The sequence below is a fragment of the Pristiophorus japonicus genome, chromosome 15 (assembly GCF_044704955.1).
Source record: "Pristiophorus japonicus isolate sPriJap1 chromosome 15, sPriJap1.hap1, whole genome shotgun sequence".
Taxonomy (NCBI): Eukaryota; Metazoa; Chordata; class Chondrichthyes; family Pristiophoridae; genus Pristiophorus; species Pristiophorus japonicus.
Genome location: NC_091991.1, coordinates 164,031,003 through 164,057,576, shown reverse-complemented (window position 1 = coordinate 164,057,576; position 26,574 = coordinate 164,031,003). Strand labels below are relative to the sequence as shown.

The following is a 26,574-nucleotide window of genomic DNA, read 5'->3' as shown; positions in this document are numbered from 1 at the left end:
CCCGAGAAGTACTTTGCATAGGACGCACTATGAGAAATGGATAGGTGGACAAAAGACTGGCTTAGATTTCAAATAATTAGTTGTGATACATTTGTTTTTGGTTCAGTCGTATTAGATTTCTGCAATATTTCCTGCATTGCTTACAGTTTATTTTTTGCACCTTTCTTGTTTTCCCACAAATTCAAGCTGTGTAGATTGTTTGCAGTAGATAGCATTTATTGCTCTCCTAATTGCCCTTGAGAAGATGGTGGCAAATCTTATTGCTAGTGTAGTATTTAAGAGATCAAAACCTGCTTCAGTTCAAAAGATTCATAGAAGAGTAAATATTGAGCGTCTGCAGATTGCAAGTGATTTTGCGTTCAGTCGAAGATGCGCTGGTGGTGGAAGTTTGTTTTGAGTCGGAAAGCTTACCCTGTATTGTACAGCCTGTTTCTTGAGTCTTGGGAAGAACTTTGCAAGGCTCTGACGACAGCAAAAAAAAGCAAGACTTGCATTTATATAGTGCTTTTCATGACCTCAGGATGTCCCAAAGTGCTTTACAGCCGGTTAAGTACTTTGAAGTGTAGTCACTGTTGTAATGTAGAAAACGTGGCAGCCAAATTGTGCACGGTAAGGTCCCACAAATAAGAATGTGATAATAAACCAGCTCATCTATTTTAGTGATGTTGATTGAGGGATAAATATTGGCCAGGACACCAGGGAGAACTCCCCTGCTCTTGTTTGAAATAGTGCCATGGGATCTTCTATGTTCACCCGAGAGGCCAGACAGGGCCTTGGTTTAACGTCTCATCTGAAAGACGGTACCTTCGACAGTGCTGCGCTACCTCAGGACTGCACTGAAGTGTGAGCCTAGATTATGTGCTCAGGTCTCTGGAGTGGATCTTCAACCAGAATCTTCTGACTCTGGCACGACAGTGGTACCCACTGAGCCATGCCGACATGGAAAATCTTTGATGTGTTGCCTGTGATTTTCCATCCACCAATATCAACGGATGGAGAAACGTGAGCAAGCATTCTACACTTCTTTATATCACCCGGTATGCGCCAAGTCCTGCGATCGGTATGGGGCCTCAGGAGGTTCAGTTCCATGCATCACTAGCATATGCTTCCAGCTGACATGCTATCTGAATACTTCCTGCGCTATTTCACGTAGTCGGCTACATCTATGAGAAATAATAGGATTGATTGGTTCAAAAACATGGAATTAATCTACATGAATGTCATTCCTCTCCAAGAGGTCTTGCTAAAGATCTGCATGCTAAATTCTGAAGTGCATATGTGTAAAAGCAGGCAATAATTTAGTGTATTAATGTTTCATATGCTTTTATCTCAGGCTGCTGTGTTTTTTGAAAGCATTGTCCAAAGCAGTGACAATTATGACATGTGAGTAATATTTACACAGTATGTTTGCTCTGTATAGTTGTCGACATCATGGAATCCAAGATTGTATAAATAGGGTTATGGAATAAAATAGGAAAGAAGTAAAACCTTTAAAATTGGAAATAAATAAGCTAAACCTATGCAAATCGTTGGATAGGCTGCATTGAGAATATTATGACCAGTTTTGTTTGTCTTAAGAAAAATGTCAGGACAGGGTGAGGATGCAAAAGAGATTCGCTAAGGTATCGCGGATAAGAGGCTTCAGTTATGAGGAGAGATGAGTAGAAGTGTGGCTATTTCGTAAGAAGTTATCTTAAGCTTGCATAGGACTCTGGTCAGGCTGCAGTTACGAGTACTGTGCACAGTTCTGGTCTCCATACTATAAAAAGGATGTCGAAGCACTGGAGAAAGCGCATAAAAGATTTACAAGGATAGAACCAGAACTCTGAGATTACAGCTATCAGGAAAGATTGAACAGTATTTCTTTTAGAAAAGAGAAGACATAGAGGTGACCTGATAGAGGACTTGAAAATTATGAATGGGTTGGGCAGGATAGATGTGGGGAGAATGTTTCCACTTGTGGGAGACTCCAAAATTAGGGGCCATAAAAAACAAAATAGTTACTAATAAATCCAATAGAGAAACAAGGAGTACTTTCTTACTCAGAGAGTTATTGGAGTGTGGAACTCACTACCACAGGAAGTGGTTGCGGCGCATGGCTTAGATGTTTCCAAAAAAAAACTCGACAAGTACATGAGAGAAAAGGGAATGATGTGCTGAAAGGCTGAGATGAGGTAGATGGAATGGGACGAGATTTGTGTGGCGTAAAAACACAGACTGGTTGGCCCAAATGGCCTGTTTCTGGTGCTGTATATTCTATGTAATTTTATGTAATATAGCACATTTTAAATCCGGCCAAGTGGTTCAGAAGATCCTGGTGGGTAATAGTCTAGGTGCAATCATTCAATGGATAGTTGTGATACTAACTTACATGATGCAGTTGTTAGGAAAACAAAACGTCTGCTTCCCGTTTGAAGAAAGTGAGGTATTTAGAAATGAATTAATTATGCCATTATTTGTTTCAGATACTCGCCCTCTGTCCTGCAAGGCTTCAGTTGTGGTGCAGTGAAGACCCTGAATTATACTAAATTTATTCAGCTTGTTCAAGCAATGAAGGGTAAAGGGGCCGTGCTTGATGAAAGTCAGGTGAGGTCATTCACAAATATCCCAATGGAGGAAAGTTTGATTGCATTCTCATTCATTGTCCATTGCTGCTGATGGGTTGTGTTAAATGTAAAAAACGTTAAGGTGAAGTTGGCACATGGGAAAACTGGAAAGATGGACTTAGAACAAAACACAAAGGTGTTTACAGCACATGTCTGTGTCAATGTCAGTTCGCAATTTTCTATCTGCCTGGAAAGTTTAACATGAATGAACCAGTAGCTAGATATTCCAATCTGTGGGAAATCCCACTGGATAGAGGGTGGGATGGTCTTTACATTGTTCATCTTCCCAAGAGCTAGCAGGGGAGGGAAAACACTTCACAATTTGCTGGAGGATCATGTGGCTGGCCACTCCTGCAGGTGCAATAAAAGGGACTGAAAATGTACAGCCTTTCTGCTGCACTCCAGCTTTAATTCTGGCAGGGATTGTACAGATCCTGGCCAAAGGGAGTTTGCACGGGGGGTTTTAACATGCATAGCCTGCATCCATTGAAAATAATACCAACTGCATAGAGGGGGCATGGCTTGTCAGGCCAGGGGTTCCCGCATCAATGCTAGTCAGATCATTGATGGCTAGTAACCAGGGTTACCACCTGTGGTTCCAGACCTGGTGGTGGCCTGGATCCTCGAAGCGGACAAAAATTTGGGCAAACTTTGAGCCCCCTTATGAAGAGAGCTGATGGTCACAGGTCTGGATATTTCAGAGGAGCCCCAGATCTGGCATTCGAGGGCCCAAATTTCCAGCCTCTCCAGCGGTGAATGCCTCTCCTCGTGGTGTGGACATCTGCCCAGACTATTTAAATTAAGGGAGTAACTATTTGTACTGCGTTTTTTCTGTGCATGCATCTGTCAAGCTCCACTCCCCGATGCCTCCTGCCCGAACCAGAAGTGTGGCCCCGCTCTCATTCCACGTGGCCGAGTGGGCTGGCGGGGGGCCGAGAGCGGCGGCTTGCAGAGAAGCGGCGGGGGGGCCAAGAGGGCCAGTGGGCAAAGAAACGACGAGCGGGCCAAGAGGGGGGGGGGGATGGAAGAGAGAGAGACTGGGGGAGGGAGAGACACTGGTGCGGGGGGATAGGAGGCAAGAGAGGGAACTCGGAGAAGACGGATCACCTTCTTCCAACCCCCTACAAGGGACATCGTTGGAATGGATGAAATACAGAAGTCACAACACTCACTATTCACTTCATATCCAATAAACCTGTTAATAATCTGTGCACAAAGCCCCATCTATGGTGGTGGGGCGGGGGTGGGTAAGGTCATACAGTTGCGCTGGTGTAAGGAGGGACTTCGACTGGGGAAGGCATGCACTTGGACTAGGGTAAGGCACTTTGGCTGGGGGAAGCATGCACTTGGACTGGGGTAAGGCACTTAGACTGGGGGAGGCATGCAAGGACTGGGATAAGGCACTTTGGCTGGGTGAGGGATGTACTTGCGCTGGGGTACGGGACTTTGGCTGGCCCTTTGTGTCTTCTGGGGAGATCTATCCTCTGTGGCTTCTGGAGGTCAAAGTGGATCGAGTTACAATTTGTAAAGTCAGTGAGACCTTGGGATGGGCAGTACCAGTTACACATTCCAGAGAAACTTCAGGGTGTGGCTTATCCTCCAAGAGAACCAATCATTGACAAAGGGCGGACCAAGGCAGCCATTTTCACAGTACAAATAAGCACGTCCTTAAATTAACAGACCTCCCCATGAACTTGTGAAGTTTGACAGGGTGAGTGCTGGAGGTCCCAGGCAGCCTCATCCTGGGACTTAACACTTAGATGTTGACGCAGTGAGTTTCGGTCCCAAACAGATTTCTTTCTACATTTCTGAAAAGTGTACCTTGTCTTATGTGACTGATCACTCTGTGACTGATTGCACTAAGCATGGTGGCTTTTTAACATTTCAAGACCTCTCCTCGCCCATAACCCTGCAGGATGCCAGAGAGATATTAGCAATCCTGATGCCAATTGTCTCTGCCATTTCCCTGTTCTCCATTATTAATTCCCCAGTCTCATCCTCCTGGGGACCAACATTTACTTTAGCCACTCTTTTCCTTTTTATGTACCTGTAGAAACTCTTACTATCTGTTTTTATATTTTGTGCTAGTTTACTTTCATAATCTATCTTCCCTCTCAATCATTTTTTTAGTTGTTTTCTGCTGGCTTTTAAAAATTTCCCAATCCTCTGACCTCCCACTAGTCTTGGCCACATTGTATGCCTTAACATATGCCTTCGTAACAGCAAATTTCAGTCCAGTAGATTGGACCGAGTTGCAAGGGGCTTCCAGTATTTTCTGTTCAGGAGTGAAGATACAACATTGATGGTCGAGGTGTTGAGCAATTTCCTACGTTTAGCTCCCCATAATCTTTGGGAAGCATTGCAGTGCAAGAAACCCCATGGAGAAATGTCTCAAGTGAAGTTAATATTGGCTTCTTGACCTGTTTTGTTTGCAAGACCCCACGGATGGTATACCCAAATGTTAATGCTTTGAATAGATAAACTGCCTTTCCTGCTGCCACTGCCCATGTGCCTGCATTGAACTATGCCCTGTGATTCTCAACGTTAAATATTAGTTACAATTATGGTGCAATTTTCTGAGCATCAGCAACAACTTGCATTTATATAGCACACTTAATAAAGTAAAAACATTCCAAGGTGCTTCACAGGAGCGTTATCACATAAATTTTGACACCGAGCCACATAAAGAGATATTAGAACAGATGACCAAAGACTTGGTCAAAGAGGTAGGTTTTAAGGAGCAACTTAGAGGAGAGAGAAGTGGAGAGGTTTAGGGAGGGAATTCCAGAGCCTAGGGCTGAGGCAGCTGAAGCCACGGCCGCCCAAGGTGGGTTGATGAAAATCGGGATGCTCGAGGCTAGAATTGGAGGAACGCAGCGATCTCGCAGGGTTGTAGGGCTGGAAGAGATTGCAGAGATGAGGAGGGGTGAGGCCATGGAGGGATTTGAACACAAGGATGAGAATTTTAAAATCAATGCAGTGCCAGTATGGGAGCCAAGTGAACACGGGGGTAAAAGGTTGAACGGGTTTTGATGTCAGTTAAGATACACGCAGCAGAGTTTGGATGAGCTCAAGTTTGTGGACGGTGGAATGTGGGAGGCAGGCCAGGAGAGCATTGTAATTGGCTCATTGTTCCCACATAATAAGGAGAAGGTGCAAGTCATACTCAGATTTTTTAGAAGTCTAGTTGCTGGTACTGTTCCTCGTGCAATCGTTGATGTCTTATTTTGTTTTACAGCTGAGCTGTATGGCTTTTAGACTAACCTCTCAAAGAACACCATCAGCCATAGACACTTTCCCTGTGGATGTTCTGCTGTATTTGAAGTAAGTTGTTATTCTGACATATCGTCCAGGATGAGAAAAGGCTCATCAAGTTCATTCTGTTCATATTCCAACTCTCCTACCTTACCCAGTAGATTATTTTAAATCCCTGTAACCTTTTTGAGTAATTTTTTTTTGAAACCTGCTTTAACTTTAATTTTCACTAATTTAAATTTACATCCTCTTCTGGGCATGAAGTAATATTCTGGGCATACCTAGCATTTAAAAATTACATCATTTTTTAATATGTATGATAAATGTAATTCAAATCTTTCATATTGTAGCTCTACAAACTTCAGAAAATCTCGAAACTGCAAGACATTCTTCAAAGGTGTTGGAAAATCAAACATTGATATCTTACCAAAAGGATCAGTGAGAAGACAAACTCTGTTGGAAGATGCTGGAACCTGTTTGGTAAGAAAAATGTGCTCAATAGGTACAAACTAGGGATTGATGAAACCAACATTCAGGACAGTATTGATGAAAAAGTGCTTCACTTCTCTAATCAATCACACATTGGTATTATTGTGACATTACAAACAATGTTCTTCCCATTTTATATTTATATTGGAATGGCAAGTGTGGAGAATCCAGTACAAAGCAAAATAAGAGGTATGATTCATATAATTTAATCCTAAATCAGGTCTCATTCCAGATCAGTTTGTTGTCTTATGTCTCTTTCCCCTTTTATATTCCCAATTATTTGACAACCTTGTGGATACAGGCCCTATCTTTGATTTTCCTAGTGTACAATGTAAAAATATCGTTACGTTTTTACATTACATTTGTTTCTAACAAAGACAGAACTGTTTACATATGTTTCAACCACAGTGCATTGGATCAAGATGGAGCATTCATTCCTTGGTTCAATTCAGCTAAAGCTGAAATCTTTACCCTTAACTAAAACCTGCAATCAAATTCTAAAACCTAACTGGCCCAAAACTATTCTTTCTTTGATTTCTTACCAAATTTGCGGCCCAAGTTTCGGCCTCAGTTGCTCCTGATTTTTTGGAGCAACTGGTGTAGAACGGAGTATCTTAGAAATTCAAATTCTCAGCATTCAGTTTGCTCCAGTTCTAGTCAGTTAGAACAGTTTCACTTTGGAACAGAATTTTCTTTTCAAAAGGGGGCGTGGCCGGCCACTTACACCTGTTTTCAAAGTTTCGGCAGTGAAAACTTACTCCAAACTAACTTAGAATGGAGTAAGTGAAGATTTTTGTACGCTCGAAAAAACCTTGTCTACACTTTAGAAAATCAGGCGTAGGTTACAAATCAGGCTTGGGAATGGGGGGGGGGGGCGGTTTAAAGGGAAGTTAACAAACATTAAACACTTCCATTTTACAAAAAGAGTCATCATCAATAATAAATGATAAATACATCAATAAATCAACCAATAAATCAATCAAAAAAAATTAATAAAAAAAAAATCAATAAATAAAATATTTTCTACTTACTGACTGCAGCACCGGGAGTCCTCCAACAGCGTGCTGGGACGCCCCACCCCCGTGTGTCTCTGTTAGTGTCTCTATCTCTGTCTGCCTGTGTGTGTCTCTCTCACTCTCTGTCTGTCAGTGTTTGTGTTTCTGGAGGGGAGGGGGAGGATGGGGAGGGGGGTGGAGAGGAGGAGGGGTGGTGGAGTGGGGGAGAGGGGGTGGTGGGGGGGAGGGGGGTGAGAAGGGTTGGGGGGAGGGGGTGAGAAGGGAGGGAGGGGAGGGGGGGTGAGAAGGGAGGGAGGGGAGGGGGGGTGAGAAGGGAGGGAGGGGAGGGGGGGTGAGAAGGGAGGGAGGGGAGGGGGGGTGAGAAGGGAGGGAAGGGAGGGGGGGTGAGAAGGGAGGGAGGGGAGGGGGGGGTGCGAAGGGAGAGGAGGGGGGGGTGAGAAGGGAGGGGAGGGAGGGGAGGGGGGGTGAGAAGGGAGGGAGAGGGGAGGGAGGGGAAGGGGGGTGAGGAGGGAGGGGGGTTGAGAAGGGAGGGGAGGGGGGGAGGAGAGGTAGGAGGAGGGAGGGGAGGGGGGAGGGAGGGAGGGGTGCGGGGCTGAAGAAGGGAGGGAGGGAGGGGAGTGGGGAAGAGAAGGGAGGGAGGGGAAGGGGGGAGAGAAAGGGGGAAGAGAGAGAGAGAGAGAGAGAGAGAAGGGAGAGAGAGAGAGAGGGAGAAAGAAAGGAGAGGGAGGCTGAACGGGCCGGGCCCAAGACTTCGAGCTTCGACTTACTGGATTGACAGGTAGGTGGCGTCGGGTCCGGGGTCCGGGGGGATCGGAAGCGTGGATCGGGGGGAGCGCGGATCGGGCCAGAGAGGAGGGGGGGTCAGGTGGGGGGGGGGCGGAGATTGGTCGGGGGGGCGGGGGGGAGATCGGTCGGGAGCGGAGGTCGGTCAGGGAGGGGGGTGAAGCGGGGGACGGGGACGGGGGGGCGGGGAGCGGGAGTCAAGTCGGGTCGGGTCCGGTCCGGAGGAAGCAGGAGCTGGGCGTGGGAGGCAGCCTTATGCACGCAGGCCCAGTGAGGCCATTCGGCCAGGGCTAGGGGCTGCGTGCTTCAGGCCCCTCCCATACAGTTTTGGGCGCCTGGAGCTACTGCACATGCACGCCCACTGTAGCGCGCATGTGCAGAGGTCCCGGCACTGTTTTCAGCGCAGGGTCCTGGCTCCGCCCCCTACAGCTCGTGCTGCGCTGCGCCGAGCTGCAAACAACCTGCAGGGAGCCGGAGAATCTGGAAGGTTTTTTTTTAGGTGCACTTTGTGGCGCGAAAAACGGGCGTCCAGGTCGAAACGGCGCAGCCCGAAACTTGGGCCCTTGGTTTCAAACCTCCACCAAATGTAACTTTCTAATATTTTGTTGATTATATTTTGTCAGTGAATTATGGCCTTGTTATTTCATGCAAATGTTTTAACCTTCAGTGGTATAAAATTGACTGAGTTGCATTTGTGTGGAAAAGGGACGTTCCAGTGATGGATTAATGTTACTCATTTTGATTCAACTGCAGGAAATTACTGGTAATCTGACGAAGGAGAGTGTGTCAGTACTGGGTGGATTGGTCTGTGACCTCGCGGGATCTGTTATCACTGAATCTGATATTTCCGTTTTGGACGCATTAAAGTATTGCATCTCATACTCCGAGGAACAAAAGAGTGCAATTGAAACTCTACTTAAGAGTGGAGACAGCAGCTACGGGTGAGTTTGAAACTGTTTGGGGGGAAATTGGACATGCTCTCAAAATGGGCAGCAAGACAGTAGAGTGATCACTTTGCACTCTGGTCTGTGCTGACCTGATGCTAAATTGGGCATCGGGCCTCATTTAAATAGAGGTGACGATCTGGGGTGCGAAATAGGCATCCTGATGTAGCTCGGTGGTCTCGGCCAGGTGAGTTCTGTCCAGAAAGGTCCTAGGGGCTGCAAGGCAAAGTCGATTGGTGGGGGCGGGGCAAGCCGAGGCCAACAGGAATCTGCAGTATTTTTGTGAAATCAGGAAGAGCACTCCTGCTCTTTCTGGCTGCTGTCGAAATCTCGACTCTTAATTTAACTAAAATATGAAACTCTGACACAAAATGCTCGGTAGATGTTCCTTTAATCCGTTTTACTTGCTACAAGGAAAAGCCTTGCTAAGTCAAAGGCTCAGCAAAGACTTCTACAGAGGTTCAATATCACATTATCTTTATACAGAAGAACAAACAAAGAAATTATGATTCCATCACGTGTATCAGTTCTGCCCTTGCGGTCAGCAAATGCAGATAAGGAGTTCTTCAATCACTTAATTAACATTACATCCTTGTTTTAATTCTCTACATATCTATACAGGCTTTATCTAATACTTCAAAGGTTTAGCACAGCGACAGTTATTAGCAGGGAGTATAGCTCTTAACAGGACAGGGAGGGTAAATTCAAGCTTCCCTCGCTCACACAGATGGCCCCTGCTTTTCTAAATTCATTGGCTATCAATCAAGGTTAATGTGTTTATGCAGAAGCAAACTGTCTGCTGCAGGGGCTTCTGGGAGAACTGAGATTCCATTTTGTTTTATTACAAAAGGGTACATTTAACAGAAAGTGTAACTTCTAAAGTAATTTTCCACACTGCACAGAAATAGAACTTTAGAAAAGTTTTGTGGATTTTTTTAAGTAACCTCCAGTGGTTTCTTTAAGAACTTTATGGATAGGTCGCTCCAGACCTGGTACAACTGGGCGTATGCGCTACTCAAGCTCTGCCTATTAATTTTGCATCATGGTCTTATAACTGGTGTAGAACCTAAATTAATTTGCATGGAAAAGTAGACTTCCGCCTTTTTCAGGCGTGCACGTTACTCACTCATTTACTGGTCCGCCAGAATATGGTCTCAGACGGGACTTGGGCATCAATGCATGGCTGAGGTGCCCCCACTCAATTTGCAACTCCTGGCCTCCCATTTTTCGACCACAATTAAAATTGAATTGAATTTCTGTCCCTTCATCTTTTAATTGTATCCAAATTAGACTGAAGAATTACATTTTCATGATTAATTGTTTCATTTCTTATATTGAGCTGTAATTTGCAGCTCCTACGGCTGTGCACGAGGTAGGGGCCGCGCAAGTTCCTGGTTAGGCATGCCCAGAACTTGCGATCTGTCAAGTATTCACTTGACAGATCGCACCCATCCCTGGGAGAAGGACCTCCACGGGCAGAGTTGGGCTATTTGCCAAACTTTTGCCCGGTGACTGCCCGTGAAATTCTTACGCCTAGTAAAAGCATTTATACATTTAAAAACCTGTGCAATAAGCTAAGTTTATTTTTTGCCTCATTAAAACAGGTAAATTTATTTTTCAAAAAATTAAATTTTTGTTTTAAATATTTAACTAAATGTATTTTAATTACATTTGAATATGTAATTTAAAAAAATTGATATGTAGAGATATTTTTTATGTGATGCCCATTCATACTTATAGTAGTTCCGTACATACGGAATCCCCATAGACATGAATGGGGATTCCTTTCTTTGATTGGTTGGGCAAGCCCACATGATCCAGGGGTGCTTGTAAACTGTATGCGCCCCTGGGATACGTGAGCCTCTACGCAAGCCTATGCATGGAGGCATATGGTTCCGGAGGTTCGGACATTTGCGCTCAGGTAAGTTTGTAGATTTTTGCAGAGGCATCCGCCTGCAGGAAGCCTCCGACCGCAAGTTCAGCCCCAATATGAACTGCAAGAATGGAGTATGGGTGCCATTTCTACAATCTATGGACCAAAAAGACGTCAGTGCATTGTAACCAGATGCTGTGTCTATGGGATTCTCCATGAATCTTGCCAGTAACATGCCAATTGGTGATCAGTGTTGGGGTAAAAAGAAGACTTCCCTTCTTCAAGGTGGACTCCCTGATATAAGGAATAGAAACCTGCTCGTTAATGCGACCACGGAATCACTCAGAAGAAACTTCGGTTCAAACGGTTTTTATTTAAGCATGTTGGGGAAGGGTTCAAGGATGAACATTTCTAAGAACAGAGGTTTTACATCTACAGTTATACATTTTTCGAAGTGTGCAACTCTCCTACAAAACCACCGATTGGCCTACTGCTATCAGCGAAGTTACATTGATTTGTTGACCCTTATCAGACTGGTCCTCTGAGTGGTTTCTCCCCCTCTATATTTGTAAGTGAGTTTTATAAGCAAGTTTTACATGTGTATATAAGCGAATGTCTACTTCCACTTTGGTGACAGTATTTTATCCCCTTACAATCAGTTTGCACAAAATTAATGTGAAGGTTAGATCACCATCTGAGCCATGACTGGTCATTTTAAAATGGGCCAGAACACTGTTGCAAGTCTAAAGGAATCCTTTCTGGAAGATTTCTATTGGGAACCATTTTTATTTTGGAACATGTCCAATGGGCTGTCAGTACTAATCTGTCACCTACAGCAATGTATTCTTTAACTCCGAGTTTGTTGTTTGTCTGTAGTGCTCCTTCATCATGGTCGTCATCTACAATACGCAATCTCGGAAATCTTCCTTTGACTTTGACCGACACATGGAATCAAGTAAACAGGGTATGCTTTACTCGGTTGAAAATCAAGTCACAAAGTTAAATTCATGAGACTATATTCCTCATTTACACTTTACTGGCTCTTCAGTTAAAGTTTTTCAGTCATGACTATTGACCTTTAAACCCCACCTTTTTGACCAAACGTTTGGTCACCCCTCCTAATTCCTTAGGCTCAATGTCTGATTTCTTTGCATCTTTGTGAAGTGCCTTGAATGATTTTTCTACCTTGACGCTATATAAATGCTATTGTTACAGCTATTCACTCAAAATAAACTGAAAATAATGCTGAATCTCACTTTATGAATATACGTTGTCAGTTTTTATTGAATAAGGATCAGACATCATGTTTAGTAACTCATGATTTGAACCTGCTTCCTAGCATGACATTTACTGTTACAATTGGATTGTGTCCCAACTCTCTCTTCGTGTTCACAGCTAAATGCGGTTTTCATAAATGGACTCCCACCTCCTGTGATCAGAAACATGAACTCTAATGCCTGTAACAAATGGGAATACCATACCACAGTATTAAGAGTTATCTCCACCCCACCCCTCCCCACAATATATTCCTGGCCTGTCCAACAGACAGAAACAACCATGGCCCTGAAAATTTGCAGGCTGGCACAGCTTGGCATGACTACCGAGGTGCACCTTAGCTCTGTCGCTGACCCCACCAAAGCTCGTGGGGTCAGGGGGAGCTTCTACCATGTCTTTGGCGGGCATGGCCCTCTCTTCCCCCGCCCCCCCACCCTCCCCACCATCTCACCCAGAAAAGAGTCTGGAAAGCCAGCCGAAAAGTCAATTCCTGGGTAGCAGATTCCCCCTTCCCAGAAGTAACTTTAAGGTTCCCCTGCGGTCACACCACATCCTCAGAGATCCCGACATGAACCACCAGGTGGGCCCCACATCTGTGCCTTAACCGGATTGTTAGTCTGCTCTCTCCAGTAATAGCTGTGGCAACTAAGATTGTGAGATTGTGCCGCCTGCCAAGAGGCACATGATATTTCAGTGCTCGAGTCTCATTTTATTAGGCACAGCGAGCTGTAAGCATTGAACCAGCGCTCACAGGCTGTTTAAAGTTTGAGAGTGGAAAATCCAGTGGTTCCTACATGGAGCTGAGCTGGCAATAATGACTTATGAGGGGGTGGGCATTCGTGGGGGAGGGGCATTGTGCAGCCAGCAATGGTTGGGATGGGTTTTGGGGATTCATCCTCTTTTTTTTTTTCCCCCACAACAAATATATATTTTAAAGACCTTCCTACTCCTCCCCCCTCCCCCCCAGCACTGTCCTCCATTTTGTAGACAGTAGGACAAGACCGTTTACAACTGTAATAATAGTTCAATAACCTGTCGTAGAATTTCCGTGAGGGTTCCTGGCAAAGAGCACCAGTGATCAATCAGGAACTGCCTGTGATTATATATTAACTTTATAATTATTTACATTTTAAAATTATTTACATTGTATCCCATGCAGGTTGTCCTTAATGAAGCTCTCCCAAGATTTATCAAGAAAATAAAGAGATTGAAACCACCCAGTGAAGTGCTAACGTTTATAAATCAGCTGAATATACAAAAAGATTCGGACAATATAGCAAGTATGTAATCAGTATGAATGTACAAGAGTAAAGGAACAATGTTATGTATATAGAGCCTATATATGTATATGGAGCAGATGCTTCCATGCTATAAATCTTAATTCACTCGTGAACATTTACTCTTGCAGAGTATATCATACGTCACATCTGTTGGGACATTTACCTTCACCCTAAGGAATAAAAATTCATCTGGGGATGGTGAAATGTTCTACCTGGACTCTTGGGGCCTTTGGAAAGCTGGTTATTCCCCAAAGCTCCCAAGGGTTGGATGAAATAATCTAGTTGGCTAGAAATGGCATATGGACCTTGTGCTGGGCCATGCTTTATTGGGCAGATTGTTATCAATATATTTATAGAGTAAAAGTAAAGAACTTGCATTTATTTTATGACTCAACTTTGGTAGCTCCACCCTACTATGCCACTGTTGTATTTCACCAGCAATTTATTCACTAAGGAATAACCTTGCAGAAAATGACTTTTTGTTGGGTATTAAGTTTAATCAGCAAACTGAAATGCCGTATCTTTATACTTGCAGACTGTACAGCGGGGAAGATAGCAGCAGAGAACATTAATGACCTAATACCTGCAATCTATGATGCGGCTCAGTTAAACCTCTGTTTGAGTGATCTTGTATTGGACAATAATGTACTTCAACTCGGAGCTCTTGCCTTTGATCCTGCTCAGCTGGAAGTTCTGAAAAACAGACTATTGCAGGTAACAAGCTCGGTGTAATACTTTCACAGAGAAGCTACCATAGTTTTTGTAATACAAACATTCAAAAACAAATGGAAGACTGATTTAAAATTAAAATCAACAGTTGAAAAGATTCTTGTCGACACTCGTGAATTGTATGATGAGAATCAGAATGTAATGAAAATCTCAATTTTTAAAAATTGTTTTCCTCTTCGTCTCTCTCGTTGCTTCCTGTTTTTACACTCTCTTGCTCACTCCATTCACCTATCTAAAATCACACACTTTTTAATGAATTTGTCTAACTGCTTTTTTAGTGGTATTGGGGTGTGCTTGGGAAATTGCACTCTTCTCTCACTACTCCCTGTTCAAAATCCTCCATGCAGGCTTCTACCCCCAGTACCAAAATCACACTGGTTATAATTACCATCAACATCTTTTGTTACTGCAATCATGGCACACTGTCCCTCCTCAGCACCTTTTCTGCCTTACAACAGCTTGCATTTATATCGTGTTTTTAACGTAGTAAACCATCCCAAGACACCTCACAGGAGCATTATGAAACAAAATTTGACGCTGAGCAACATAATAAGAGATTAGGACAAATGACCAAAAGCTTGCTGAAAGTGATGGGTTTTAAGGAGCATCTTAAAGGAGGAGAGAGGAGGAAAAATTTAGGGAGGGAATTCCCAAGCTTGGGGCCTAGATCAGCTGAAGATTCAGCCACCAATACTGGAGGAATTTTAAATTGGGGATGTGCAAGAGGCCAGAATTGGAGGAGCGCAGAGATCTCGGACGATTGTAGGGCTGGAGGAAGTTACATAGATATGGAGGGACAAGGGTATGAGAGATTTGAAAACAAGAATTAGAATTTTTTATTTGAGGCGTTGCCGGACCAGAAGCCGATGTAGGTCGAGGGGTGATTGATAATCGGGACTTGGTGCGAGTTTAGGATAGGGGCAGCAGAATTTTGGATGAGCTCAAGTTTACAGAGAGTGGAAGGTGGGAGGCTGGCCAGGAGAGAATTAGAATAGTTAAGTCTAGAGGTAACAAGCATATGGATGAGAGTTTCAGCAGCAGATGAGCTGAGGCAGGAGTGAAGATGGGTGATGTTACGGAGGTGGAAGTAGAGCCAGGGTTAAATAGGATGCTAAGGTTGTGAACGATATGGTTCAGCCTCAGACAGTGGCCAGAGAGACCAATTGAATCGGTGGCTAGGGAAAGGATTTTGAGATGGGGACCGAAGACAATAGTTTCAGTCTTCCCAATATTTAATTGGAGAAAATTTCTGCTCCTCCAAAAAGCAGCGTGACAAATCAGACAGTGGTTGAGAGAAGTGCTGATGAGGTAGAACTGGCTGTCGTCAGCATACATTTGAAACCTGACATTCTGTTTTCGAATGATGTCGCCCAGGGACATCATGAGATGAGAAATAGAACGGGCCAAGGATAACGGTGCAGGGGGGGCAGGAAGAGAAGCCATTGATGATTCTCTGACTGCAAGTGGATAGATCGGAATGTAACCAGGAAGAGGACAAGCACATCCAGCTGGACAATGGAGAGAGATGTCCGACGAAGATGGTGTGGTTAACCACGCCAAAGGCGACAGGCAGGTTGAGCAGGAAGAGGGGTAATAGTTTACTATGGTTACAGCCACCTACGATGACATTTTTAACTTTGATAAGGGCCATTTCAGTATTGCGGCTGGGGCAGAAACTTAACTGGAGGGTTTATCAACCAATCTCCTTCTTAAATGTTTCTTTTCTGCAGGCCACCCCACAGCTCTGATCTCTCTTAACCCACTGTTACCTATTGCACTGTAGACATTAAATTACTTTTACTTTAAATGGTTTCTCCACCTATTGTGTCCATGCAGTCACCTCTAGCGTATTCCATCCTTGGCCCCCTTTTTTTCATCATTTACATGCTACTCCCTAGCATGTTATCTGGAATTCTGCAGTAAGCTTGATAACACCCAGATCTTCCTTTCTACTTCTTCCATTAACCCAACAGCTGTTGTCACCATCTTCAACTGCCTATCTGACATTAAGACCTGTACAAGCCAAAATTTCCTCCAGTTTAATGCCAGCAAAATTTCCTCCAGTTTAATGCCAGCAAAATTGAAGGCATCGTGTGCAGAACCAGCGTCATTCCAACCTTCCTACTCAACTGCTGCCTCAGGCTTAACCTAGGCATGCAGAACCATGGCATAGCGCTCAACCCTGTGCTTAGCATCCTCCCCCCATATCAATCTGTCACCAACATCACTTTTCTTCAGCTCTGCAAAATTACTTGCCTCCAACCCTCCACCTAATCCCAGGCTGTATCACCACTGGACTTCTCCAATGCTTTCCTTGCTGGCCTCCTAGCTTTTAGAAACATAGAAAATAGGTGCAGGAGTAGGCCATTCGGCCCTTCGAGCCTGCACCACCATTCAATAAGATCATGGCTGATCATTCCCTCAGTACCCCTTTCCTGCTTTCTCTCCATACCCCTTGATCCCTTTAGCCGTAATGGCCATATCTAACTCCCTCTTGAATGTATCCAATGAACTGGCATCAACAACTCTCTGCAATAGGGAATTCCACAGGTTAACAACTCTCTGAGTGAAGAAGTTTCTCCTCATCTCAGTCCTAAATGGCTTACCCCTTATCCATAGACTATGTCCCCTGGTTCTGGACTTCCCCAACATCGGGAGCATTCTTCCTGCATCTAACCTGTCCAGTCCCGTCAGAATTTTATATGTTTCTATGAGATCCCCTCTCATCCTTCTCAACTCCAGTGAATACAGATCCAGTCGATCCAGTCTCTCCTCATATGTCAGTCCTGCCATATCAGCCTGGTGAACCTTTGCTGCACTCCCTCAATAGCAAGAACGTCCTTCCTCAGATTAGGAGACCAAAACTGAACACACTATTCCAGGTGAGGCCTAACTAAGGCCCTGCACAACTGCAGTAAGACCTCCTTGCTCCTATACTCAAATCCCCTAGATATGAAGGCCAACATACCATTTGCCTCCTTCACCGCCTGCTGAACCTGCATGCCAACTTTCAATGACTGATATACCATGACACCCAGGTCTCGTTGCACCTCCCCTTTTCCTAATCTGCCGCCATTCGGATAATATTCTGCCTTCGTGTTTTTGCCACCAAAGTGGATAACCTCACATTTATCCACATTATACTGCATCTGCCATGCGTTTGTCCACTCACCTAACCTGTCCAAGTTACCCTGCAGCCTCTTAGCGTCCTCCTCACAGCTCACACTGCCACCCAGCTTAGTGTCATCTGCAAACTTGGAGATATTACACTCAATTCCGTCATCCAAATCATTAATGTATATTGTAAATAGCTGGGGTCCCAGCACAGAGCCCTGTGGTACCCCACTAGTCACTGCCTGCCATTCTGAAAAGGACCCATTTATCCCGACTCTCTGCTTCCTGTCTGCCAAGCAATTCTCTATCCTCGTCGGTACATTACCCCCAATACCATGTGCTTTAATTTTGCACACCAATCTTTTGTGTGGGACCTTGTCAAAAGCCTTTTGAAAGTCCAAATACAGCCCATCCACTGGTTCTCCCTTATCCACTCTACTCATCCTCAAAATATTCTAGAAGATTTGTCAAGCAGGATTTCCCTTTCATAAATCCGTGCTGACTTGGGCCGATCCCATCACTGCTTTCCAAATGTGCTGCCATTTCATCTTTAATAATTGATTCCAACATTTTCCCCGCTACTGATGTCAGGCTAACCAGTCTATAATTATCTGTTTTCACTCTCCCTCCTTTCTTAAAAAGTGGTGTTACATTAGCTACCCTCCAGTCCATAGGAACCGATAGACTGTTGGAAAATGATCACCAATGCATCCACTATTTCTAGGGCTACGTCCTTAAGTGCTCTGGGATGCAGACTATCAGGCCCCGGGGATTTATCGGCCTTCAATCCCATCAATTTCCCTAACACCATTTCCCGCCTAATAAGGATTTCCTTCAGTTCCTCCTTCTCACTAGACCCTCGGTCCCCTAGTATTTCCGGAAGGTTATTTGTGTCTTCCTTTGTGAAGACAGAACTAAAGTACTTGTTTAACTGGACCGCCATTTCTTTGTTCCCCATTATAAATTCACCTGAATCTGACTGCAAGGGACCTAAATTTGTTTTCACTAATCTTTTTCTTTTCACATATCTATAGAAGCTATTGCAGTCAGTTTTTATGTTCCAAGCAAGCTTCTTCTCATACTCTATTTCCCCCCTCCTAATTAAACCCTTTGTCCTCCTCTGCTGTATTACAAAATTCTCCCAGTCCTCGGGTTTGCTGCTTTTTCTGGCCAATTTAAATGCCTCTTACTTAGATTTAACACTATCCTTAATTTCTCTTGTTAGCCATGGTTGAGCCACCTTCCCCGTTTTATTTTTACTCCGGACAGGGATGTACCATTGTTGAAGTTCATCCATGTGATCTTTAAAAGTTTGCCATTGCCTATCCACCGTCAACTCTTTAAGTATTACTCGCCAGTCTATTCTAGCCAATTCACATCTCATACCATCGAAGTTAACTTTCCTTAAGTTCAGGCCCCAAGTCTCTGAATTAACTGTGTCACTCTCCATCTTAATGAAGAATTCTACCATATTATGGTCACTCTTCCCCAAGGGGCCTCGCACAACAAGATTGCTAATTAGTCCTTTCTCATTCCACATCACCCAGTCTACGATGGCCAACCCTCTAGTTGGTTCCTCAACATATTGGTCCAGAAAACCATCCCTAATACACTCCAGGCCAGTTTGCTTAGCCCAATCACTATGTAGATTAAAGTTGCCCATGATAACTGCTGTACCTTTATTGCACAAAAGGGAAGGTCTGTGATCGTGTGGAAGGCAGATTACATGATAGTGCAAGGCAAAAGGAGTGATACTAGGACAAGTAAAGAAACAAAACTTGGGTCTAGAGGAGCTGTAAATGGCAACAGCAGAATCATTACCAATAGCTGCTGTCTGGAAAAAATGGGAACAGTGGTTACGATTTGAAATTGTTGAACTTGATGTTGAGTCAGTTTGTAAAGTGCCTAATCCAAAGATGAGGTGCTGTTCCTCAAGGTTCCATTGAGTTTCATTGGAACAGTGTGGGAGATCGCAGACAGGGAGGTTAGGGTGTTTACCATTTATAAATTGTGAATCATTCAGATTTATGTGCTCCATTTCTTCACTTGCACTAAGGTTCATATTCCCATCACTCCTGTCCTTGGAGATTTATTTTTAGATTCATTTTTTTAAAACTTTTTCTTTGTCTGTTTTATCTGTCTCAATATTATTTTTCCCTCTCTTTATTTTGCTTTCTGTAAAAGATTTTACATTGAATTAAATATTCAAACTTACACTTCCTGGTTTCGACTGCGTGTCTCAATAAGGATTCTTCAATCTGATTGGTTGAAGAGACATGTTGTTGCTTGACCTGTTCACAAAGGTCCCAGATCCCCCGTATAGGGTGCTGAAATGGCTCTCCAATGACCATAAGTTGCAGTGCAAAAGCCCACGAACATTGTGTGGGAAGCTGTAAGTGTAATGAATATGGAGGGCCAATTCATTCGCTGCTGACTGCAAAATCCGAGCCGATATGAAACATATGCCCAAGACAGTTTTTTCAAATAAAACTTTGCAAAGATTGGAGATGCATTGTATTTACAATGCAGAAACAGGCCATTAGACCCAACAGGTCCATGCTGGTTATTATGCTCCACACAATCTCCTCCCACTCGTTATGTAACCCCATCGACATGTCCTGTTAGTCCTATCTCCCTCGTGTGTTTATCTAGCTTCTCCTTAATTCTAACTATTCTCCGGGTAAAGAAGCTTCACCTGAATTCCCTATTGGATTTATTAGTGATGATCTTATATTTATGGCTCATAGTCCTGGTCTCTCCCACAAGTGGAAACATCTCTACGCCCACCCTATTGAACACTTTTATAATCTTAAAGACCTCCATCAGGTCATCACTCTCTTTTTTAGAGAAAAGAGCCCCAGCCAGTTCAATCTTTCTATCATTCAAGTACATATTTTTTGAACCTTTCCAGTGCCTCTATATCCTTTTTATAATATGGAGACCAGAACTGTGCACTGTACTCCAAGTATGGTCGAACCAAGATTCTAAGTTTTATATAATGTCCCTGCTTTTCAATTCTAGCCCCCTAGAAATGAGCCCCAGTGGGTTTTTGATGGCCTTCTTAACCTGCGTTGTTACTTTTACTGATTTGTGTATCTGTACCCATGGATTCCTCTGCTCCCTTACACCTTGGAAAATAAGTGTTTAAATTGGGTATGTGGCCTCCTTATTCTCCCTACAATGTATCCTCTCACACTTATCTATATTGAAGTTCATTTGCCAAGCTGGTGTAACTTTGAAGTGCAATGAACTGATATAGAGTCAATCTGATACCACATATTCTGAATACAACAAAGTACTTCAAGTTTTATTGTTATGCTGGGAATTGTCTCATTAAATGACTGCATTTTATTATTTGGGTCTCCTGAAACAGATTTACCCCAATGGGCTACCAGAAGACCAGATTCAACTACTGGGAAACATCTCCACTATGTTTAGTGCGATAGAAATGAGCAGCTGGAATATCACTCAAGTTGAGACACTTCATGCATTAATGAATCAACAGCTGGAAAACACAACGGTATTGAAACCAGAAGAATATTAATATAAAAATATTGGTGATTTGCAAAAATGAGGGTTTGGTTCTGAAAGACATTTGGAATCTGTGTCCAGAAATTCCAGTTAGTTTTGGGTGCAGAGTTTGTGTAACATAGGCAAGGAAGGAGGAATTTGAGGCAGAATCTGTTTCCATTGGTATTCCATCCATTCGTGGCCTCCTGGAACAATTCGGAAGGAAGGGGCATAGACTCTCCCTGCTGACATAATGTAACTTTTGGAGATGGTTCTGGTGGATGACGAGCTCCTTTGGAAGTTCTTTAAATTTCTCTCAGCGTAAGGCTTGCTATCTCAAAGATTGTGGTTGCCATTTGGCGAGCAACACAAGGAGCAAGGATACAACAAAAGATTAGCATTCAACACTTGGACCACACTGTCCGTGTTCCACATCCCCAGTGGAATGACAATGAATGCTGTGAAATTCCGCTGCTCCCACAGGCTAGGTGTCCCTAAGGCATAGGCACTTTGCCCATTCTGCAAATTTCCCCTCCCCTGGGATTTGGGAGGAGAGCAAATGGGCAGGCACCAGTCCTGCCCTGCAACACTTCTGCCAGCGGAACAGGCCGACTGTAATGTCAGGACCCTGACCTCCCCAGTGTCTCTGTCCTTTATTGTCACAATATTTCCTTGAAATATAAAGTTTATTAAATCAGTGTTAATAATAAGGGCCGATGAACCACTCCATTTGCAAACTCTTCGGAAGCCCCAATATTCCACTTCATTGGCATAATTCAAGAAATGTAGCACTTTAGTGAACTCGATAAAGCAATGAGTTAGAGCATTATTGTGTAATGAGACAGGGATCATTAGTAAGCTTATAGCTGAGGAACAGTGATCATAATATGGTAGAATTTTATATTGAGTTTGAGAGTGATGTGATTAAGTCCAAAACTATGGTCTTCAATGTAAACAAAACAATTACGAAGTTGAGGGGCAAGTTGGCTTAGGTAGATTAGGAAATTCGATTAAAAGATATGATGGTAGATAATCAATGGCAAACATGGTGCAGTGTATTTGGACTTCCAGAATGCATTTGACAAGGTGCCACATAAAAGATTACTGCACAAGATAAAAGTTCACAGGGTTGGGGGTAATATATTAGCATGGATACAGAATTGGCTAACTAACAGAGAACAGAGAGTCGGGATAAATGGTTAATTCTCTGTTTGGCAATCAGTAATTAGTGGGGTGCTGCAGGGACCTCAACTATTTACAATCTATATTAATGACTTGGAAGAAGGGACTGAGTGTAATGTAGCCAAGTTTGCTGACAATACAAAGATGGGAGGAAAAGCAATGTGAGGAGGATACAAAAAATCTGCAAAAGGTCATAGACAGGTTAAGTGAGTGGGCAAAAATTTTGCGGATGAGATGGAAAGTGTGAGGTCATGCACTTTGGCAGAAAAAAATCAAAGAGCAAGTTATTATTTAAATGGAGAAAGATTGCAAAGTGCCGCAGTACAGCGGAACCTAGGGGTACTGGTGCATGAAGCATAAAAGGATAGTATGCAGGTATAGCAGGTGATCAGGAAGGCCAATGGTATCTTGGCCATTATTGCAAAGGGGATGGAGTATAAAAGCGGGGAAGTCTTGCTACAGTTATATAAGGTATAAGGTGAGGCCACACCTGAAATACTACGTGCAGTTTTGGTTTCCACATTTACGAAAGGATATACTTGCTTTGGAGGCAGTTCAGAGAAGGTTCACTAGGTTGATTCTGGGGATGAGGGGTTGATTTATGAGGAACGGTTGAGTAGGTTGGGCCTCTACTTATTGGAATTCAGAAGAATGAGAGGTGATCTTATCAAGATTATGAGGGGGCTTGACAAGGTGGATGCAGATAGGATGTTTCCACTGATGGGGGAGACTAGAACTAGGGGGTACGATCTTAGAATAAGGGGCCGCCCATTTAGAACAGAGATGAGGAGAGATTTCTTCTCTCAGAGGGTTGTAAATCTGTGGAATTCGCTGCCTCAGAGAACTGTGGAAGCTGGGACATTAAATAAATTTAAGACAGAAGTAGACAGTTTCTTAAACGATAAGGGGATAAGGGGTTATGGGGAGCAGGCCGGGAAGTGGAGCTGAGTCCATGATCAGATCAGCCATGATCTTATTGAATGGCGGAGCAGGCTCAAGGGGCCATATGGCCTACTCCTGTTCCTATTTCTTATGTTCTTATTTTTCTATTAATTCCTGGGATGTGGGTGTCGTTGGCAAGGCCAGCATTTATTACCCATCTCTAATTGTCCTTGAGAAGGTGGTGCTGAGCCATTGCCTTGAACCGCTGCAGTCCGTGTGGTGAAGCTGCAGTGGTGGGATTTGAACTCATGTTGCTGGATCATTAGTCCAGGCCTCTGGATTACTAGTCCAGTAACATAACCACTATGATGATGATGATGATGTTACCGTTCCCGACATTATTTAAAGAAATAATTCATAATTCTCAATTAATATATATTCATTCAAGGAATTAAAAAGTCCATTGTAAAAGTGATATAACCATGGCTAACTAGAGAATTTAAATATAGTATTAGATTAAAAGGAGAGGCCAAATGTTGCCAAAAAGAATAACAGGCCTGAGAATTGGGAGGGTTTTAAAAATCAGCAAAGGATGACCAAGAAATTGATAGAGGGAAAAAATAGAATATGAGAGTAAAGTAGCCAGAAATATAAAAACAGATTGTAAGAGCTTTGTAAAAAGAAAGAGGTTAACAAAAGTAAACATGGATACCTTGAAGGCAAAGGCAGGAGAAATTATAATGGGGACTAAGGAAATGGCAGAGACATTAAATAAACATTTTGTATTTGACTTCACAGTAGAAGACACAAAGAATATACTGGAAATAGTGGGAAACCAAGGGACTAAAGAGAGTAAAGAGCTTAAAATAATTAATATTGGTAAAGGAAAAAGTACTGAAGTAATTAATGGGACTAAACAGCCACAAATACCCTGGACCTGATGGCCTACATCCTAGGGCTTTAAAAGAGATAGCTGCAGAGATAGTGGATGCACTGGTTTTGATCTTCCAGAATACCCTAGATTCTAGAACGGTCCCCATGGATTAGAAGGTAACAAATGTAACCCAGCTGTTCAGGAAAGGAGGGAGAGAGTAAACGGAATCATACAATCATAGAAATTTACGGCACAGAAGGAGGCCATTTGACCCAGCGTATCTGTGCTGGCCGAAATAGCTATCCAGTCTAATCCCACTTTCCAGCTCTTGGTCCGTAGCCTTGTAGCTTACGGCACTTTAAGTGCATGTTCAAGTACTTTTTAAATGCTATTAGGGTTTCTGCCTTTACCACCCTTTCTGGCAGTGTGTTCCAGATCCGCACCACCCTCTGGGTGAAAAAGATTCTGCTTAACTCTCTTCAACTTATAGGCCAGTTTGCCCGACATCAGTAGTAGGGAAAATGCTGGAATTCATTATTAGGGACGTGGTAACAGAGCACTTTGCCTAATCATATTAGTCAATGCGGAAATGATGTTTGACAAATCTATAGATTGAGTTTTTCAGGGTGTATCTAGCAGGGGTAGATAAGGGGGGGGGGGCAATGTATGTAATATATTTGGATTTTCAGAAGTCATTGTATATGGTGCCACATAAGGGGCCCAAGTTTCCACATGATTCGCGCCTGATTTTTAGGAGCAACTGGTGGAGAACGGACTATTTTAGAAATCGCAATTCTTCACATTTTTTTTTCTGCAGTTCTAGTCAGGTAGAACAGTTCTACTTTAAAACAGAATTTTTTCTTCAAAAGGGGGCGTGTCCGGCCACTGACGCCTGATTTGAAAGTTTCCACAGTGAAAATGTACTCCAAACTAAAGTAGAAGGGGCCAGTGAAGATTTTTGTAGAACTGAAAAAACCTGTTCTACACATTAAAAAATCAGGCGCAGGTTACAAATTAGGCGTCCAGAACGAGGGGGCGGGGGGAGGGAACTCATTAAATTCGACAATAAATCCTTATTTATACTTCTACAAATATTATATAAATAAATCCAACCTGAATAAACATTTATAAGCCAAGAAAAGATTAAATAAACCATCTTCCTACCTGTGTGAAAGTGCTTCAGCCAGGGAGAATTCTGCAGCCGTTTGTGCCGCTGAGCGGGAGGGGAGGTGGGGGGGGCGGAGAAAGCCGTTCGTGTCGCTGAGCGGGAGGGGAGGTGGGGGGGGGCGGAGAAAGCCGTTCGTGTCGCTGAGCGGGAGAGAGAGAGAGAGAGAGAGAGAGGGAGAGGGAGAGGGAGAGGGAGAGGGAGAGGGAGAGGGAGAGGGGAGGGAGGGGGAGGGAGATAGAGAGAGAGAGGGGGGGGAGCGGGTGTCGGGTCTGGTTGGCGGGGGTGGGGGGGGAGAGAGCGGGTGTCGGGTCGGGTCTGGTCGGAGGGGGAGCGGGTGTCGGGTCGGGTATGGTCGGCGGGGGTGGGGGGGGAGCGGGTGTCGGGTCTGGTCGGCGGGGAGGGGGGAGCGGGTGGCGGGGGGGGCGGGTGTCGGGTCTGGTCGGCGGGTGGGGGGGGGCGGGGAGCGGGTGTCTGGTCGGGTCTGGTCGGCGGGGGGGGGGGTGGGGAGCGGGGGTCGGGTAGGCGGGGGGGGGCGGGGTGGTTGTCGGGGGCGGGGAGCAGGAGCTAGCCGTGGGAGGAGCCTTATTCACGCAGCCCCAGTGAGGCCATTCAGCCAGGGCTAGGGGCTGCGTGCTTCGGGTCCCTCCCACACAGTTCGGCGCCTGGAGCTACTGCACTTGCGTGCCGACTGTAGCGCGCATGTGCAGAGGTCCCGGCACTGTTTTCAGCGCAGGGACCTGGCTCCGCCCCCCCCACAGCTCTTGCTGGCTGCGCCGAGGGCCAGAGGACCTGTAAATAGGTGGAGAATACCGAGGATTTTTTTAGGCGCCGTTTTAGGCGCGAAAAACGGGCGCCCAGGTCGGAGGGGCGCCCGTTTTTTTTCTTGTGGAAACTTGGGCCCATTATGTTGTTGCACAAGATTAGAGCTCATGGGATTGGAGGTAATATATTGGCATGGATTGAGAATTTGTTAAACGACAGAAAACAGAGTAGGAATCAATGGGTCATTTTTGACATGGCAGGGTGCAACTAGTGGAATGCCACAAGGATCAGTGCTTGGGCCTCAGCTATTTATAATCTATATCAATGATTTAGATTAGGGGACCAAGTGTAATATATCCAAGTTTTCTGATGATATAAAGCTAGGTGGGAAAGTAAGCTGGAGAGGATGCAAAGGGGCTGCATAGAGATATAGACAGGTTAAGTGATTGGGCTAAAAGGTGGCAGATGTCATATATGGGGAAGCATTAAATTATCCACTTTGGTAGGAAGAATGGAAAAGCAGAATATTTTTAAAAGGTGAGAGACTAGTAAATATTGATATTCAGAAGGATTTGGGGGTCATGGTACACAAATCACAAAGTTAACATGCAGGTACAGCAAGCAATTTGGAAGGCAAATGGTATGTTAGCCTTTATTGCAAGGGGTGGGAGTATGGGCCCAAATTTCCCCATGAGTTTTTTTTGGTGTAACTTGATTTTTCTGGTGTATCTTTTTAGTTGCAAATATGGCCATTTAATTTGAGCCAGTGTAAGTGAGTTAGTTAGCTTTTTTTAGGTCCGTTTTTTTTTCAAAAGGGGGCGTTCCCAGCCAC

General features: G+C 44.1%; 1 protein-coding gene across 1 annotated transcript in view; it reads left to right on the top strand.

Moving 5' to 3' along the window:
* Positions 1–244: 244 nt before the first annotated feature.
* Positions 245–26,574, top strand: part of LOC139281631 (uncharacterized) — a 67,743-nt gene continuing 41,413 nt past the window's right edge. Inside the window, exons 1-10 of the mRNA XM_070901775.1 lie at positions 245–319; positions 1,334–1,383; positions 2,466–2,586; positions 5,845–5,930; positions 6,212–6,341; positions 8,903–9,090; positions 11,843–11,930; positions 13,401–13,521; positions 14,057–14,235; positions 20,738–20,884. Coding sequence (XP_070757876.1) covers positions 245–319; positions 1,334–1,383; positions 2,466–2,586; positions 5,845–5,930; positions 6,212–6,341; positions 8,903–9,090; positions 11,843–11,930; positions 13,401–13,521; positions 14,057–14,235; positions 20,738–20,884 — 1,185 coding nt within the window. The remainder of the gene's footprint in view (positions 320–1,333; positions 1,384–2,465; positions 2,587–5,844; positions 5,931–6,211; positions 6,342–8,902; positions 9,091–11,842; positions 11,931–13,400; positions 13,522–14,056; positions 14,236–20,737; positions 20,885–26,574) is intronic.